Source organism: Rhipicephalus sanguineus, chromosome 9 (genome assembly GCF_013339695.2).
Source record: "Rhipicephalus sanguineus isolate Rsan-2018 chromosome 9, BIME_Rsan_1.4, whole genome shotgun sequence".
Lineage (NCBI taxonomy): Eukaryota > Metazoa > Arthropoda > Arachnida > Ixodida > Ixodidae > Rhipicephalus > Rhipicephalus sanguineus.
In genome coordinates this window covers 63,730,231-63,749,062 of record NC_051184.2, presented here as the reverse complement: position 1 = coordinate 63,749,062, position 18,832 = coordinate 63,730,231, and the positions used below count along the sequence as shown (strand labels likewise).

General features: G+C 47.3%; 1 protein-coding gene across 2 annotated transcripts in view; it reads right to left on the bottom strand.

Annotated features, from left to right (window-relative positions):
* Positions 1-12,490: 12,490 nt before the first annotated feature.
* Positions 12,491-18,832, bottom strand: part of LOC119405256 (ran-binding protein 3) — a 55,704-nt gene continuing 49,362 nt past the window's right edge. For both annotated transcript variants that reach the window (XM_037672068.2, XM_037672070.2), the window contains exons 11-12: positions 17,574-17,710; positions 12,491-15,534 (exon numbers count right to left, since the gene is read on the bottom strand). In XM_037672068.2, the coding sequence (XP_037527996.1) occupies positions 15,232-15,534; positions 17,574-17,710 (440 nt within the window). In that variant the 3' untranslated portion in view covers positions 12,491-15,231. The remainder of the gene's footprint in view (positions 15,535-17,573; positions 17,711-18,832) is intronic.

The following is an 18,832-nucleotide window of genomic DNA, read 5'->3' as shown; positions in this document are numbered from 1 at the left end:
TCGATATTCCTATCATAAACGTGGATCTCTACAGAACGCATTGAACTAAATGACAGCTGAGCTGGTCAAAGTGGAGACGTACCTACACTGTACGCTATGGGATGTTGGTCCGCGTTAACTGCGCTACGTGTGCCATTGCGATGCGATGAATCTCTTCTCAGTCGCAACTTAAATCCTCAGATAGGGTCGTCTCGCGCAAAACGTTTCGCGTCTCCAGTGCAATGTGAGCACTGGGGCGTGAAACGACTTGTAAACTGAGAAAAGAACGGAAACTCCGATGTCGATCATCTGTTGACGACCGCGTTCTTGCCAGCGAGGCCGGTGCTCCTCCAGACGGTCTCCTTCGACTTTAAACATGAGCCGAAGCACAAGAAACTACGGTACAAAAAAAAAGAACACTGATAACTGAGAAGACAGGTTTTGCAGACAACAAAATGCGAGATGCAGGGCGTAGGGTTTTTTTTTTTTTTTTTTTTTTTTTTGGCCTCAGCAACAATCTCGGTTTCTCGTTTTCGGCCTCGATGACCCGAGGACACTGTACGTGACGGCGGGACGGTATCGAAAGAAAAAAAAAAGAAAACGAAAAACAAGAGAGACGTCCCGCAGGGACGCACGCATACGTGTACACACGCACGCACGCACACAGTCAGACACCCCGCACGAAAACCAAGCCACGCACGTGCACGCTACACCACACATACACACACACACACGACACGCGTGGCTGCAAACGCTCGCTGCTGCAACCGACCCCCACCGCGGGCCACATCAACAGCGGCGGTTGCGGCGGCCACGCATTATCTCGATCTGGAAAATGTGTTGTGCCCGCTCGTAACTAGATCTCCCGGTATAAAAGCTAAGGCAGCGAGCGGAGAAGAAGAGGCGACGATGAAACTTGTATCTCAATTTTTTTTTTTTTTTCGCAACAGCCTGACAACGCCGTTGTCGGCGCGGGTGTCTTTCTTCTTCGGCCGTTTCCTCGAGAACCAGAGAACCACGATGCGAGCTCCTTCTTTCCGCGTACGTAGACGGCACGCTTCCTAGAGCGACTCGCACGATGGAACCTTTCCGCATGACTCCTCCGTTTCGCCCGCGCGCAGACATGTCTACTGAGGACGTGGATGCATGGTCCCACATCTCTCCTTATCGCCTCTTAATTCATCTATCCATCCAGCCTCCGTCAGGAAGAGAGGCTAGATCGCCGTTAAGAAAGATGTACGTTGAAACACTTGTTTTCGCGACATACTTTCTTTTCATTCGCTCCTTCGCCCTGACGGACTGTGACGACAGAAGCCACTGGGGACCAATGGTAGAAGGCGGAGAGAGTGACATCCCGTGCCGTCACTACCAATCTCATTTTTGTTTTATGATTATCCTTTTTTTTTTTAAGTACAGCTCTCCTCGGACCCATCCTGTTCGCAGTCCTCCGAGATCGCTTCCGCGAGTACTACACGTACACCTCGTCTCCTTCGTACTCTAGTCCTTTTCAAACACTGTGATGTCCGTAGTTAGCACTCCATTTCTCTCTTCATATTTTTACTGCGATTTCTCATAGTGAGTGAGATTCGCATTCTTAACCCAATAGGTCATATTTTATCAATTTCTTTGTTTTGTCTGAGGCAAACCGTTCTCGCATTTTCGCAGCTTAAGTTCCGCGCTACTTCGCAACCCACTCGGTTCATCGCTTAGGCATTGTCCCAGAAGATTTCCATTGGTTGCTATAGAGGCCATAGCACAGGTCAGTGGGCCAGCAGACTTGCTCAGCCACGTTGCGCAGGAACTTCTCGCAATTTCATATTCGTTTCCTTTTAAGTGTGCTTTATTTTGTTCCAAGCCGGAAGCCCGGTGTTGGGAACACATGTGCGGCACAGCTTTTCGCTTTTAGGCATTTTTTTTTCATTTTCTCATTGATTCTTCTCTATGTTTTACCGCCCTCTTCCGAAGTTACGGCTTCTGCTGCAACTTCGCTTAATCTTTGCGGGACAAAACATTCACGACTTTTCCTTATTTTTCCATTTAGGTCACATATTTTAACTCTTAGCATTTTTTTGATGTTGTCCCATTTCCTGTGCGATTGTAGAGAAAAAAAATGCGCGATTTATTTATGTGGTGTGCGAAGAATGTATTTATACAGCGAATGACTTCTCTCATCTGTCCTTGGCTAATACATTTTTTGTATGCCTGACAGAAAAGACTAGTGTTCCCCGTGTGTGTGTTCACGTATGCGTCTGTAAGTTCACACCTCTTGAAACAAAAAATAAATGACGAATAAAATATATTATTCTTTATTTCCATCATCCACTGGTCTTTCACAGGCGAAAGCCTATGCTCTGCAAGGCTACTGTGAATTCCCTTGAATTACTATGGACTTAATTGTCACTTGATTCACTCTTGATTCACACTTAAGTCACCCGATTCACCGCTGATTCACACTTAAGGCACTTGATTCACTCTTGACTTACACTTAGGTCACTAGATTCACTCTTGATTCATTCTTAAGCCACTATAGTGGGATGCAACTAAAGAAATCTGGAAACGCCCCGCCTAGATTACCGAAGCGCGGCAGCTGATTGTCTCCGCGACTAATGAAAATCCCGCTCATGCACTCGACCACTTTCTCCGAAGGCGAAGTCGAGCGTTCTCTGAGGTGGGGTCGAAGGCGGGGTCGTCTGACCGTCCGGCTCATGACGTCAGTCCCGAGTGTGCGCCCATTGGTGCATGCTTGTGTGCATCCGCCTTTGAGGAGGAAATGCCGCGGACTTCTAAAGTTGTATCCAACTATATATTCGTTCTCGATAAACTCTTCACGGATAAACACTTAAAGGTATAGTGACATGAAAATTTTGTGCCGTCGTCTCTTCTGCGTCAAATGAAAGGGCAAAGTCCTCAGGACCCCAGGAAATGTACAGGTAAGTGTGAGTGCACCCTGAAAAAGTAATTACAGTATTACATTGGAAGAAAGCCACTGGAACTTGGAAAAAGGAAAAAAAAACTTGCCGTAATTACAGTACGTTCTTAAAAGCTAGTTTCAGTTCCAAGTGTACCCTGACGTCACAACACGGTATCAGCTTCTCGTCACGTGCTCGCTCAGGATGTGGTGACGTTTCCACGGCCGCTCCGTTCCTGGCCCCGTTGGTGACGCACAAGCGACCATTTTGAATGCTTTCGGTGACGCATAAGCGGCCATTTTGAGTGCTTTGGTGCCTGATATTCATAACTACTAGCCATACTGGTGCGTGAAGTCACTAGAATTGACACTGTAGCCTGATCTCTGTGGGGTCTGACAGACATTGCCACTCTCGGAACACACGGAGATAGTAGACGCCGTCGGGCAAAAAACAACGCGTGTACACTTATTAACCTTTCTTTTACATCATGGCGAGCTAGCCTACCGAATCTGGCACATAACCAGTAACACGCTAAGTAACCTTATACAATGCTAATACAGTACCCATAAAACATAACACACGCCCAAGACAACATAAGACATAAAATGCACCGCGAATGCGGCGTCGCCGATGTTCGGCTCACCAACGAGGAGCCCGCGGGAAACGAGCCGCGGCATCGTCCCCACGGACTGTTACAAAGCAGATGCGAGGGTCCTGGGCCAGCTGTCCCCAAGCGAGTTTTCCCGCTTCTTGGACTCCCCCCCCCCTCATTTCGGAGAACGGATTTGTCACCTACACCTGCCGTCTTTTCCCCGAACTGGGCGCTTCGGCTGGAAGGTGGCAGCTACGCGCGGGTCTCCTTCGTGAAACGCGTATTTGCAACGAGTGTGTTTTTGGTGAAAGCTGGTGCCTTTGTTCGTAAAAGGGTTTTCTGTTCCCCGAGGTGACATTGCCCCCCTTTCTTCCGAACTGGTCGGACGTGGAGAGTGAGAGTGCCGTGGTCCCTGGCATTGCTATCCTGGGGACGGTGACCTATGTGTCGAAGAGACGGACCCTCCAAGGGCATGCACGTTTGTGATTGGACATTTGCAGTTAAGGAGTTTACCTATCTTGGAAATGAAGCGTATTTAAGGAGTAGCAGAGCGTCTGCTCGGCACGGATCGATCGGACTAGATGCCGTTCTGACGATCCTGTCCTCTATGATGTAAATAAACGTCTGTTAAGTTTTCCTCAACGTCGGTCTCTCTGCCTCGGCTTCCTGCTGTTCTGGACATCCCTGGGCCTGCGGTACGACTCCCGCCGATCAGCTCCACGCTACCCCCTGAGTCCGCGTCGGCCAACGACGCCGCTCGTAAAGGGGTATTCAGACGGGGGAGGAATGCTCGGGGGAGACGGGGGGATTGCGTATCACGTGACCGCGACGTCACGGATTAGCGAGTGGGCGTGACCCCCCCGCGCCTCCTCGGAGGAGACGGGGACGTTTTCCCCGAAAGGACAAACGATCCCCCTGCGGTGGGGGATGTGGTGGAATTTCGGGCTCTTGTTTGGCCACATTGTTGCACTTGCTCCTGCAGAGAGCGGCAGTGGGTGTCCAGTCTGCAGCTGGATGGTCGTCTGCAGCTCGTCAAACGGGTGGTGCAAGCCACCAGAGTAGTCTAGTAACACTGGTCTCCCCCTCCGTTTGCCTCGTCCGTGTGAGTGGGGGGCATTTGTGGAGACTTCTCCTCGCGAGTTGACGTCACTAGGCTCCGCCTTTACCCCCCGAGCATTTCTCCTCCGTCTGAATACCCCTTAACAGGACCCACCGCGGGAGACGTCCATCCACGCACAACGCCAAACTCAAAGACGCTCGTTGCTGTTTCTTGTACGCCGGCATGACCTTGCTGGCGCCAGGTGGCGCTGGTAGTGCCACCGCACTAACCCTACCCCGCGCGAGCACAGCGCCACCGCTCACTCGGCGGCTGTTAAACCTAACTGCGGCTACTACACGAGACGCGCGTGCGCCATGAGGCGCAGACGACTTTACAGGGGTTGATAGCACCCCCACACCTCATGCCAGTGTCGATGTCAGGAGGTGCGCCATGCGAATATGGACCTTGACGTCAAAATAAAATATTTATCAGCATTTACTGAGCTTCACACTTGCTTAGAGCCGTCTCTGTATACAGGAGATTTGCATGTCACATTAAACTCACTTTCGAAAATTCGTGTTAGTACCCCTTTAAGTAGTAGCTTCACTCTTGATTACACCTTAATACACTTCAATGATTCTCGATTTACACTTAAATCACTAGCTTCGCTATTGATTCAACCTTAAGCCACTTGATTCATTCTTGATTCAACCTTAATTGGTACGAAATGACGCCCCCAACCACCGGCAAACGTCTTTAACGATAGGCGATAACGGCACCTGAGCGTGTCGCACGCTTCCGTACTTGAACGGCCCCCTGAGTGCGTCCAGATAATAACGAAAACGATGACCCGGTCACCGTTCCTGATTTTGATGAAACTTACTCTACGCGCAGGTTTTAAACCCAGAACAATGACTTCAAAGTTAGCTTTGCGAAAACAAAAATCAGAGTTCAGAAGGCGAATGAGATAAGGAACGTATCACTGGAAAGTGAAAACTGTTGATCGCCCAGATTCATCCATATCATGCAGCGAGAACTGTGTCGGTAGTTTGCAGTCAGCGCCTCCGGCGCTGCCCACATGTGTTGCTTCACTTGGTTTATTCTTGATTCAGCCTTAAGCCACTTGATTAATTGTTGATTTACACTTAAGTTACTAGCTTCCTTGATTCAACCTTATGCAACTTGATTCACATTCACGTCACTTGATTCACTCTTGATTTACACTTGTCACTAGCTTTAAGCCACTTGATTCATTCTTTCTTCACAGTTATGTCACTTGATTCACGCTTGATTTTCGCTTAAGTCACTGGCTTCACTCTTGATTCAACCTTAAACCACTAGCTTCACTCTTGATTAAACCTTTAGCCACTTGATTCATTCTTGATTCACAGTTATGTCATTTGATTCACGCTTTATTCAACCTTAAGCCACTGGCTTCACTCTTGATTCAACCTTAAGCCACTAGCTTCTCTCTTGATTAAACCTTTAGCCACCTGATTCATTCTTGATTTACAGTTATGTCACATGAATCACGCTTGATTTGCACTTAGGTCACTGGCTTCATTCACTCTTGATTCAACCTTTAGCCACTAGCTTCACGCTTGACTAAAACTTTAGCCACTTGATTCATTCCCTATTCACAGTTATATCACTTGATTCACGCTTGTTTCAACCTTAAACCAAGGCTTCGTCTTTGAATAAACCTTTAGCCACTTGATTCATTATTGATTCACAGATATGTCACTTGATACCCTCTTGATTTACACTTAAGTTACTATATATCTTCACTCTTGATTCAACCTTAAGCCACTTGATTCATTCTTGATTCACACTTAGGCCACGTGATTCACTCTTTTTACACTCAAGCCACTAGCTTCACTCTTGATTCATGCCCGATTCACACTTAAGTTACTTGATTCACTTTAATGCACGTTAATACAGTTTAGATTGACTATGAATTCGCTTGCATTTATATTCCTGATCATTTGGTGTCACTATATGTATCGAGACTTATGGCACCATTACCTTCGTGTTCACTGCGCCGCCTGAGTTTTCGACCGATGAGCCTTATAAGACGATCGCGCTTAAAATTCCCGCGAACACTTTTTGCAGTTATATATTATCAATGACATTCATCATACCTGTATGGCACAGCCCCCGGTGTCGTAGAAAACCTAGATTATTTGGGGAGGTGCGAATAGTCATAAGACCTCAGAATAACGAATCGAATGTTGCCCTAATTGATTACGTCGCAAATAAAAATGTTTTCTGAATAATTTCTCGCATATTTCGGGTCGCCAACTTGGCGTGATTAAGTTCAGCATTGGAGCAAATCAGTGACGTATCTAAGCGCGGAGCCCATAGTATAGATAGAGAAAGAAAAAACTGCGTAGCGCAAAATGGTACATCACAAAAGAAATTGGACTTTTAAGGCCAAGCCGCCATCATGCGGCTTCACCAATAAATTCCGACTGGGCGACTAAAACTCTTATTCGCCTCCACTACTCTACGTGTGCTTTCAATATGCGACATACCTCATGCATCGTAATAAACTTTCTAACGCTGTGTATGTGCTATCATCTGAGCATCATTTCAATGGTTCAAACGTATATACTCCTTATAAAAATAAAAAAAATTACGCAGCTTGAACTGAGTCGCGCAAGGCTGGCGAACAGCAGAGCTTGTCGGCACTCGGCTGGCCCTGACTTGACTAGGCCCAGGTACATTCACACCCCGATGCACGAAGTGTTCACGTGATCACATTGTAAATCACGAGTATTGGCTTAGTTATCGATCGGGTTCGATTGGGTGTCTCTGTTTCTTTCTATCTCTTTCTCTCTCTATTTCTTTATTTCTGTTTCATTGTTTTTCTCTTTTTCTCCCTCTATTTCTCTCTCCGTCTCTCTATTTCTTTCTCTGTCTTTCTATCTTTCTTTCTTTCTTCCCTTTCTCTCTTTACTTTTGTCTTTCTCTTTCCTTCTATTTCTTTCTCTCTCTCTCTCTCTTTGTACTCGTTCTTTTGCCCATCCGAGTTATCGCATCCCAGGCCGGACAAGTCGGCGCCGCGGCAGAGCGCGCGTGTTCGGGGAGCGAAGCAGAAGATGAAGCGAGCGAGCGCCGGCATGATGATGCTGATAGTTTCTTGTCGACATCGCGAACCGTACGAACGGCGGGCATAAGAGTTCTGCTATAAAATACTTAGAAAGTACTTCATCTCTTTCAGGGGACCAGAGCCAGCCAGTTTAGCCATCAATTTCTTTTCATCCCCATTCCCGAGTCTCTATTCATAACCAATCATGCTCAGCGCTTCGCAAGAAGGCCAGCCCATATCAACCTGAACAACTCGTGCTTTTAACGTAGACTCGCAATCCCTGCCGGCACACTGAGACCTTGGCTAAGCTCCCAGCACAAAACCTCCGATTCAAAGCACAGCCGATTGAAGTGCTGTAGCCTAATTCGTCTCGTCCTACGTTTTTTCGCGCTATTTTCATTCATCACGAATTACCAACTCGCCCAACAGTCGATTCTTCAAAGCGCAGAAAGCATTTCCAGAACGTTACCACTGGCGCCATTACTTATTTGCACACTAGGCTCAAAGCATCGATTAAAATCTCCGTTCGAATAATGCTGTACAGTACATCGCTCTTATTTTCAGATTATCTTAGTGAATGTTTAAAGGGACTCTGAAGTGAAACAATAAAAAACTTTGGACTGATAAATTATAATGTGAAAACTTTAGTGTCGTTCATTACACTATCAGAGGTTTATTGATTGATGAGGAAATCAATGTGAAAAGTTTCAATTTTAAATTTTCCGCCTAAATATGCGATGGCGACGTCACGAATTTCAAGGTGTTTTCCTATTCTCGTACATTGGCTCAACGACACTTACTGAAACCTCGTATGTTGCCTCTGGCTGCCTCGGATGAGAAGTTACTTCATTTTTACCGATTAGGAACTACGTAAGCCCTAGCAGAAGATGTCAGAATATATGACGTCATGACGACTGGGCAGGGAACTTCAAAGTGGCGTCGTCACCCGCATTTACTTTTTTGTGCGTTTTCTCGCTTACCAAGCGTCGTCTCGCAACAAGCTTGCTGTTTTTAGTATCGTGAGAGAGTAATTCACACTAATACGAGAAAAATCGTTTGCCTCTGGAATGTCAATTAAGTAGGTCTGTTTTCGACATTGCAACCATAGGTTGGCAAACTCACTCATGAGTCGACTCACTCAGACTCAGATGGAGCCGTGAGTCTCAAGACTGTTTGAGTCCAGGTGAGCAATATTTTGACGAGTTTGACTCCGAGTGAGTACGGTTGAGAAAACTTTTAGTGAGTCCGTGTGAGCCCTAAGCGCGAAATCTATTACTTGAGTGCATAGGCGTGCGCAGGGTTCCCCATCGGAGGGGGGTGGGGAAGGTTCATTGCAGCGCACCCCCCCCCCCTCTACTAAGTCAATGTACGAGGCAGATTTTGCGCCTCCCCCCTCCCCCCTCTTAGGTGACTTGACTGGGGGGTCAATGTATGGGCATAGTGGAATAGCGCAGTAAACACACAGGGACACGGGCAAGAGAGACGCTATTCCTTCTTGCGCTGTTCCACTATGCATTCGTACCAACTAGCTCGGCTTTTCTTACTAATGCAATGTATGAGGCAGATTTTGCGCCTCCCCCGCCCCACCCCTCTCCCCTCCCACGTGCGCACGCTTATGCTTGAGTGAGTCTGAGTGATCTCCACATCTTTTGTCGACCTATGATCGCAACTAAATCCCGGAAGCTGCTTAGTGCACTGTAATGCAATGCCAGGGTATTCATCTATCAAGACCAGTAGAAAGCACCTGCCTATAAGAGGCCCTGGGATTCAAAAGCTGGGGGAAATTGCGAACTCAAGAGTACACGCATCGGTGAAAATCGTTACTATATAGCACAGAGTAAAGGAAGAAATTTGAGGCCTGCTTACCTATACGGAAAATCCAGAAGCGCCGGTATTCTCGATGTTGGCCAGTCACAAGACGCTCCCATTCCTGCTTTCGTGCTAATCCTGCTTTCGTTTAATGGCGGCACCAAACGTGGAAACGACTAGCGTCCGCATCCGCCACACATCGAGCGCCTAATGCACTACGTTCAAACTTAGCTTAACTGACATTAGAACGTCGTGCAGCGTCTCGAAACAGCCAGGACACTCGAGGAATCGATACTGAAGGAACTTCGGCCGCCGCAATATGCCACACTTGCATGTGTGCTTCTTCTGCACAAGGCTTCACGGCTCCTTCAATCTTTTTCCAGCGTGGATATCAAAGGCGAGCGCAGATAGCGATCGGCACGCCAACGCGCCAACAGCTAGCACGCGCCGCGCCGAAAGGCAGCGTGAAAGCGAAGAACGCTGAATGGCTGAATCACGGTGTTCGGGGACGGCAGCCGATGTGACGGCGCGCGCGCACGGATCGTCGCGAATGCGAAGCCGCCTTCCATGCGCCGAAACTGCGACGCTGCTATATGCGGTTGGCGAAAATGATCTCCAAGAATTTTTAAAGCGGTGCTCTTTTGCCGCTTCGCGTCACCAGAAAACTATCAGGAACGGGCATGAGCCCCAGAAAGCGAGCAATCCAAGACGAATTCTCAGTGAGGCCAGTGAAGCCAAGTCCAGGAAGAGTCTACTTGCTACTGACGAATAATTAAGCCCTGTTAAATCTTAGATAAGGACTAAGCCTAATGAAGAGTGTGTGTGATCGAACCGAGCCCACCCGAAATACTCGAGTTTCATGAGGCCTAATTATGCTGAGTCATGGTAAGTCTAGCCAAATCTAATTAAGCCTAGACGAGCATGGTATCGCCCAATTAAGCCGATCATTGTAATTAAGTCTAATTAAGCCAACATAATTAAACCCTATTAATTAAGGCAAGTCGAATTCCCAATGAGGCTAATGAAGCCACTCAGGAAGATATTTACTCCTGACCGAGTCGACCTAATTACGCCTGGTGCTAATTAGGACCGATACTAATTAAGCATAATTAAATTGTGTTCGAACACCCACCCGAGATGCTTGTTTAATGTGGCCTAATTATGCCAATTAAGCCTAACTCAGACTGAGCCAAGCTGGGACTAGCTATAGGGATCACCAGCCCCACTGCGACAGCCTTGTGACTAGTGCAAAATTGCCCACATTTTGTTTTTGACCGATTAGGTCACAAACGAGCAAAAAGAAGACATGCAGGTGAAATTCATACCACGACGCTGAGCATTGGCCTGTGGGTATTTTAGCAAAAGACATACTTCAGTGTATTTGTGTCTGTGACTCCCATAGAGACATGGGTCACCTGACCTATTATTATTACTCTGCAGTCTTTAGATTTCTCAAAGGTCTTCGATGCTATTACTCGTACTCAATTTTGTATTTCCACAAATGACCTTAAATTGAAAAGCAGTTCTATATTGTACGCATTAAGTGTTTCTTAAATTTCTGTAACTTAATTTCCCTTTTTTTTGATGCTGTACAAAGGCGCCTTTATATAAGTTCGTAGACTGTTCTCACACACATTGTTTATACGTAGTTTTACATGCATCTGCTCATGCGTTGTACTTATACAGAAACAGACCTAGTCTGTCTACAGAGACAGACCTAGTCAAGTCGATTTTACAGCTTTTTCTCTATGCTCCAGCTATCATACATTGTATGGATACAACGTAAAGTTCAAGTTCAAGCCAAAAGGAGCCGGGGCTTCGAATTTTTAAGGTGAAAGCCTTTAATGTCTCATACTTGCGTCCGTCTGTCTGTCCGTGCCCTGGCACGGCGCCAGCTGCGGCCTCTCCCCCTAACTCTCTCTCAGGAATCACGTGATGGCACAGCGGCGCATAGCAACAGTTACGCGTTGCTCCTTCCAAAGCGCATTGCGCAACTGTTGCACACCGCGGCATCCGTCAACGCGAAACAGTTGCGCGTTGTTCCTTCCAACGCGCGTTGCGCAACTGCCGTCCTTCCGTCAACGCTCAACAGTTGCGCGTTGCTCCTTCCAAAGCGCGTTGCGCAACTGTTGCGCAATGCGGCGGTGGCATACAGCGGCGGAGTCGAATGGCCACAGGCTTTCGCCGCACACGTTGGAACTACAATGCGTCCTTCAATTTTGTGTTGTCGGTGGTGTGGCCTTGATGGCCTAGAACCTTTAAATTATATGGTCATGACATCTTAAATGGATTCTCAGGTCACATGCGATGCAGATGGATTATTCTTAAACTCCATTAGTAGAGTCACTTTTAAAAGACAATGAACGAGGCTCATAATTTAGTTAATTATTCATTTACTACTGCATATATCCTAATGATTTTGGGCATACAACAGACATCACGTTTTAGTTAGATCGCAATTCTGCCAATTTGTAAACAAAAAATTCCTTTTTAAGGTGGACGGAAAAACACACCCATAGACATGTGGAATTTTACATAATGCTTGGCAAAGAATGAAACAAGCCACTACAAAATCTTTCTGCAGGAAAAAGCATGAATCGAGCCAGTGCTGGTGGTTAAACCTGATAAAATATTTTGTATGAAACACACTGAATGACCCAAGCATATTGTTATAAAAGCGTTAGACTGTACATTAAACATTACATGTAAAACCAATATTTTAGGGACCTGGTGAAAGGCCCTTTTACACACGAACCAAAGTCTGTGAATAAACCTAGTTGGGCAAGCCTGTTTAGCATGATGACGGGAATGCCTTAGGACATAGACGATAGGTGAAGACGAGAAGCACATAGCGTGGAGGCCTATGTGTGTCTCATCTTCACGCGCTGTCTACGTTATTTGAGCACATTTCCGCCATTGTCATGCATAGGCACATTGGAATGTGGGCCTTCATGCTCCATGTATATCAAATCGCGGCAGCTACTGCCTAGTTATTGAACTTGCAAGCTCCAGTGTGTTCAAATGCTCCCTCTTGTACAGCAAAACGAGTATTTCAGAAAAAGGTTTCACTGTTACATTGTCACATCTGCTTTATTTTTCAAACAATGTGTTCATACTACAGAAAAGTTCACTATACACATGCCATCAGGCTGCATGAAAAACTGGCAGCTCCACAGAAACGCATTTAGTTACATGACGCATCAACGGTCCAAGTAAAAAGTATATTTTAACAAAAACCTGAATAAACTGACTGTGGGTTTGACCCTGCATGGCATGCAGCAGCACATTTTTTCTTTAACACCCATGAGACAGGTGGTGTCAGCTCACTCAAATAAAAAAAAAAACGCGAAATGCTCACACGACAAAAAAAAAAATATCCAAGCAAACTATGCTTCAACAAAGAATCAAAAGCAGAAGGGTGCCAGGCTTCTTTCACAAATAGTTTGCCGGACTAAGTTTACAGGAGGCCCGTCTCTTTAAGCTTGTTTACGAAGGGAAGGGAAAAACTCTAAATGAAAAAGAAAAACAAATCAGACGGCGGGCGATCCTTAATACTAGCTCGGAGGTGCATCCGCTGAACAAGGGCCACTTTTCTGATTATTTATGTACATAATGCTTAAATGACGAATGCTGTGTCAATGATCTTCTCTCCCAATGACTGCCTTGCTTGCTTCCCAGCCAATCCGCAGAAGTGTAGCCAAAGAACAAGCCACTGCAAACTCGGCACCAAAACTACACGTAAGCGATGAAAAACTCAGCAGAAGGATTCAGCGTTATGTAGTACACCTTTTTCTGATGACGCAGTGACAAGTCCCATTTACAGGTTCGGAAGCAAACTCCACCGCTGTCGATCCACATCCACGTTGGAGCCCAACGCAAAGGCACGGCCGAGCTTGGCCCGGAAACGGTGCTCGCGACAAGTCTCAACTGATCGGTGGCTACCAAACCACCGCGAGACTTCTTGAAGCCAACAGGCTACTGGTCGCAGCGGATCACATTCCGGCAGGGCAACGGCCGAGCCAAGCCAATCCCGCCACCGTGCATCGCACGTAATAGCGTAACAGTTCGCAGAGTTGTGGCACACTAGAGCAAAAAAAGGTCGCGAGAACATTTCATCCGCATAAACGAGGCAACTTAGGCAGAGCTCAGCTTTTCTGAAAGCACTACTCCTCTTAAAAGAAGCGAGAGAAACAGCAACAACAACAACAAAAAAAAAAATGACACGTCACGCGTTTCCAAGGGACACTTGGAGCAAGCCCACACAGTGGGAAAGAAGGGGAATCTTTCTACCCCCTCCTTGGATTTAAAAATCCCGAGAAACAAAGCAGGAAATGCAAAAAAAAAAGCAAAGTTAACGCGCAAGACAGCCACGAAAACTGCATTAAAGAAAAAAAAAACCCAGCAAGGCATTTGCGCTACGGTCATGCAACTGCACACCAAAACAGCAGGAAGGGATGGGAAAGATTGCATTGTGAGTTTTGGGCACCCCAACGGTTTTCTTGCTGAAAAACCTGCATGAAATTACAGAGAAATGGCATTTCAGGCCATTGCACCAACAGTTATTAAAATGCACAAGCCATCGCAACAGCTACTTGCACATGTTTGAAGTATGGCTTCGAGGGCTTCTTAGTGAAAGATCTACCTTTCTTCCAACACTCATTGCTGAATGGGCGGAGAGAAACGATGGAAACTGGGTGAGACAATGACGTTAACAAACTCCTGCTCACTTGGGCCTGGATGTTGCCATTTATGTTACATTAACCTGCTTGCAAATATTACACTAGACAGTGAGCAAGATGACATGCAGACTTGCATAACGTTGAGTTTGCAGAGGCAGCAGTTTTATTAAGGAATTGCTATTGTCGAAAATATATTGTAGACAGACGGCGGTTGAATGGCAAATGCAGATTCCCTGAACACTACAAGTACTCAGTGCAGATATTCCACATGCCTCTGCATTCGTTTGCCGTCCCTGTTGCATCCGTATGTCCTGCTCGAACTAAAAATACGCCCCAAGTTTAGCGTACTGGGGTCATGCCAACCCTATAATAGCACGCAATATCAGGTGCAGATTCCATGATACATAACTTGGAAGTGAAAAAAAAAATGAAGTAACAAATGCAGGAAAAGACTGCATAGTATAACAAATGCTGCAAAACAAAACACCATCATCATCGTGCTAACAAAGTGGTCAAGACAGCGGTTGCATCCCGCACCAACCTATTTTAAAGATCGCGCTTTCAATGGTCACAGGATAGTTGGTTAAGCCAGCAAGGAGGGGGTGTCTGTCACTATGGTGAAATGTCACGCCGGACACCGAATGACCGACATTGAAAGCACCTCCGAAAATGGTCAATAAAGAATGGCACCCTCTCCGAGAGTTCCTACTTCTGAAGGATGAAGAAAAATACAGCTTGTTCATGCATTACAACCGTAGAGATCTCAATGCTGACGCTATAAAAAGAAAAAGCACGGAAAAAAACGGTACGAATCAAATGACATCTTCGTAACAGTGCAGCACCATCCTAGACTTTTGTCTGGTGCACGTTTGCTCCTGCTGGAGTCCGCGCTCGGAATCCAGGCAATGGCTTCGCAATTTTCCAAGGGCCATCCGGACCTTGCAGTTCCCCTTCAGGACTATGAGCCAGGCAGGCAAGAATCGTCCAATTTCGAGCCAATTGAGCCTCTTCACGCCGCGAACCGTTGGGGAGCCCAAACTCCATAAACGACAGCAATGGCTTTGCCGCTTCAACCCCACCCTCGTCATCCACTGCCTTGTCGGAGGATGCTTTTACGGTCGCGGAGGCAATGCCTATCCCTTGTCTTCCGCACTGCTTTCGCACTCGGCTGTTGCGACAGAGTCCTCGCCGTGGCTGCTGTCCGGAAGGCTGCCGTCAGACTCCTGGAGACGGGGCCGTTTCGACTGTGGCGCTCCATCGTCCTCCAGGCTCCCCACGGACTCGGGAAACGACGAAGAGCTGTCTGCAGACGGCGGCAGTCCCTGCATGGCCGCTGGCACAGGTGACACGCCAGTGCCGTTATCCTCCGCGGCCTTGAGCGATGCGACGCGACATTCGAGCGCGCCGTAGAGTTGCTCGGCGTCCTTGGCATTTGCCTGCGAAGTCACAGAATTCGCCCCGTCACTCATGTTGCAGAGCTGTTTTTAAGCTCAAGCACCGAATGCGTTGTCCCTGCCACGAGTGCAAGTCCGGATGCCTGGAGAATGAAATAACTTACCTCTTGCATAAACAAGAAGTGCATACACACTGCACTCTGGCAAGCATCAGGGGCTCAGAAAGCAGACAAAGCACAAGGTGCAGAAAGCCCGTTGAAGTGACAACATGGCTCGGGACAACGCGGTCTAGACTGCGAACTGCAGGCAATCTTTGTCCCCACCATTCTAGTGCTGAGCAAAATAATATCTGGGGTTTAACGTCCCAAAACCACGATATGATTATGAGAGACGCCGTAGTGGAGTGCTCCGGAAATTTCGACCACCTGGGGTTCTTTAACGTGCACCTAAATCTAGGTACACGGTAGTGCTGAGCAAAAGGCATAGAAGATTAAGGACAAGGAGAACAGGACAAGCATGCGTGCAAGCATATACTTGTCTGTTACATTAGCATGTTGTAGTACCAACTAGCCCAAGCTGAAGCTTTGCTATCCCCACCATTGCCTTTCTTTCACTTACAACACTGTCTATCAGCACTCACTGTCTTGTTTCTGGCTTCCGAAGTTTCGCAGAAGGAGGGTTGCCCATCCAGAATTTTGTGCTTTTAACTTTGGAAAGCCTGCATCATGTACCGCGGATAAGGAAGTACTTGTAAGCATGGACTACTAAATTCATCACAGACCACCGAGCAGGCAAAAAGCTGCAGGAAACAACCGCTCAGCTTCGGGAGTTTGATCAAAATGTAAGCTAACTTGTCATTTGGAAGAAGGCCTTTCCCTTAGCTCCTACGTGGGTAATTTCTGAAACGGGCTTGGTGTCAGCATTCAAGAAACATATCGATACTCATCTCCTTAACGACCGAAATCTGGATGCTGATTCTGAAATATAGTTTTTGTTGCACGGTTACGTACACACAAAATAATAATTAATAAATAAAAAAAAGAGGAAAACTGGGACAAAGACAGTGCGGGCCAGGCCGCTACTGAAAGGTCTGTGGGCCGTGTGTTTGAGACCCCTGGTTTAAACTGCAAGAATGGAAGGAGGCAGACCTTCCATGCAGACTTTAGCTGCTGGGTTGCTTGTGCCTAGTGCTGTAAAACCTCGTTGATACGCAGCCGCTTTAATCGTACTAGCTGGTAAAACATAGTCGCGACATATCCACGACCAAGTCTCGCAAAGCTTAAAGGGGTACTGACACAAAATTTCGCGGCCGAGATAGCCTGCTGGATCGATTCCCGTGTACGTGCTTGTACCAACTGCAAAATATCGACAGCGAATAAAGCTTGGAAGGTATTTTATATGAATTTTGAAGTTCGCGAGCACGATCCAGCATTATAGGCCGCACCTGGTGCACTGACACCCTCGGAGGTGACCCGAGGTGACCCCCCTGCTTCCCCTACGTAAACGTTTCAGCCGGTACAAGTTATGATGACGTCGTAGCCGCCATTTCTGTTTTGACGCGCTTCCAGACGAATCGCTCCTCGCCAGCGGGTCAAACCTGAAGTGGTTCGCCACGTCGAAAATTCCTTCCATCCCCGCCGCAAGAAAATCGTCGCCATCAGACGACAATGAGCCCGACGACGACAGACCGCTCGGAAATGCGTCACTGTTCTGTGTGCTCACGTGACCGAGCGTTTCACTTGCTAGGTGGTGATAGTTGCACCCGGCGGCTTGTCGTTTTTGGAGCCCTGTCAAACCGAAACTGAGGCTGTGTCGGCAATGAGGAGCTTGTAATTAATTATCTGTCGCGCACTGCAGCAAATGATGTGCCATGTTATGATTAACAGGCCTCCAGCAACACATTGCAGCAAAAAAACGCGGGGCGAAAATTTTTGTGTCAGGACTCCTTTAATGTATTTCCCGACTGCTTAAACCAGCACCTTTGTGCTCAGCTGTGCAACGCCATAGCCTCTGAGCTACCACAGCGGGTCACGACCAACTGTAAAGTTACGGAAGCGATTGGCACAGGTTGACTTGCTCACCTGAATGAGGTAGACACGGATTCCGTCGGGGTCGATGGCCGACGTGCGGACGGTCTTTGAACTGGGGTGCTCCACAACCATTCCAGACCAAACCTTGGTGTTCAGGATGACGCGCAAGCTGCCCTGTGTTCGCATCACTGCAAAAAAGGATAGCAGTTGGGATGTCACAGGATAACAGTTGTTGACCTCCGACCATGTCAACTTCAGGGACAAAGGTCACTCCAACCACTCTCAAACTTCCTCCTAACATGCAGTAAACTTTCTCAATAACGCGCTTGTGAAGCTCTCACCTTCACTTCTTGCTAACTCGAACTAAATAATACATAGCAGATGATGATGGTTAATATGGCAAGCACTGTAGCCGTAGGCTGCCTGAACAATCTAATGTACCGCTGGAGGGTGTCTGCACGATGGCTTGCTGCATAGCACTAGAAAAGACGAGGACAGACACTGACAGGCGTTGTCACGTCTACCTTCTTTCTCTGTCCTCATCTCTTCTAGCGCTATTCAACGAGTCAACATGCAGCTTTACCAACCCGCCCAACTTGGCGCAAATTGCCAGGGTGTCTGCAATTATGATTGTCCCCATACATTAAGTCTAAAGGGCCAATGGCAGAGAGGGAGAAGACATTTACAGTCGCCGACCATTTATCTGGACGCTGAAAATTCGGACATGCTCATTTATTTGGACACATTCACGGCCCCGCCACTCATCCCATTAAAGTAATGTAAACTCACGACCAAAAATTCGGACGCCCCACAGTGCCGTTAGATTTTTCGGACTCCGGCTGGCTGATCGAATGCGACGTTGAACGCCATGACAAGCTGTCAGCAATGTTTACAATATTTTTACTAGGTTGCCAGCACTGAAATGTTGCATTGAGATCGTGCCAGTGTCAAAATCCACGCAGAAATTACTGACCTCGAAGGCTATGCTTGTTGGCTACACGTAACGGTTGCCTTTTGGCTTTAGCCAGTCAAGTATCCATTGAACGGCTACCACGGCCAAACAGCAGGCCAAGCCAAGCCAAGATCGGCATCGGCATCGGCTTGGTGCAGCGTTTGAGCTGAATGACAGGGCGTACGAGTACGCCGCGGATCTAACTCGGGCAAAGAGAGTATGACAACACGAGCGCTGCAACATCAATTAGTACGTCGTCGTTCCCTTTTGGTTTGAGGGTTTGCGTTGTCAGATGTTTCTCTGGCTAGGCCTCATCTGCATCCCGAGCTTTGCATCTCGCTCCGTTGTTTGTTGCTTG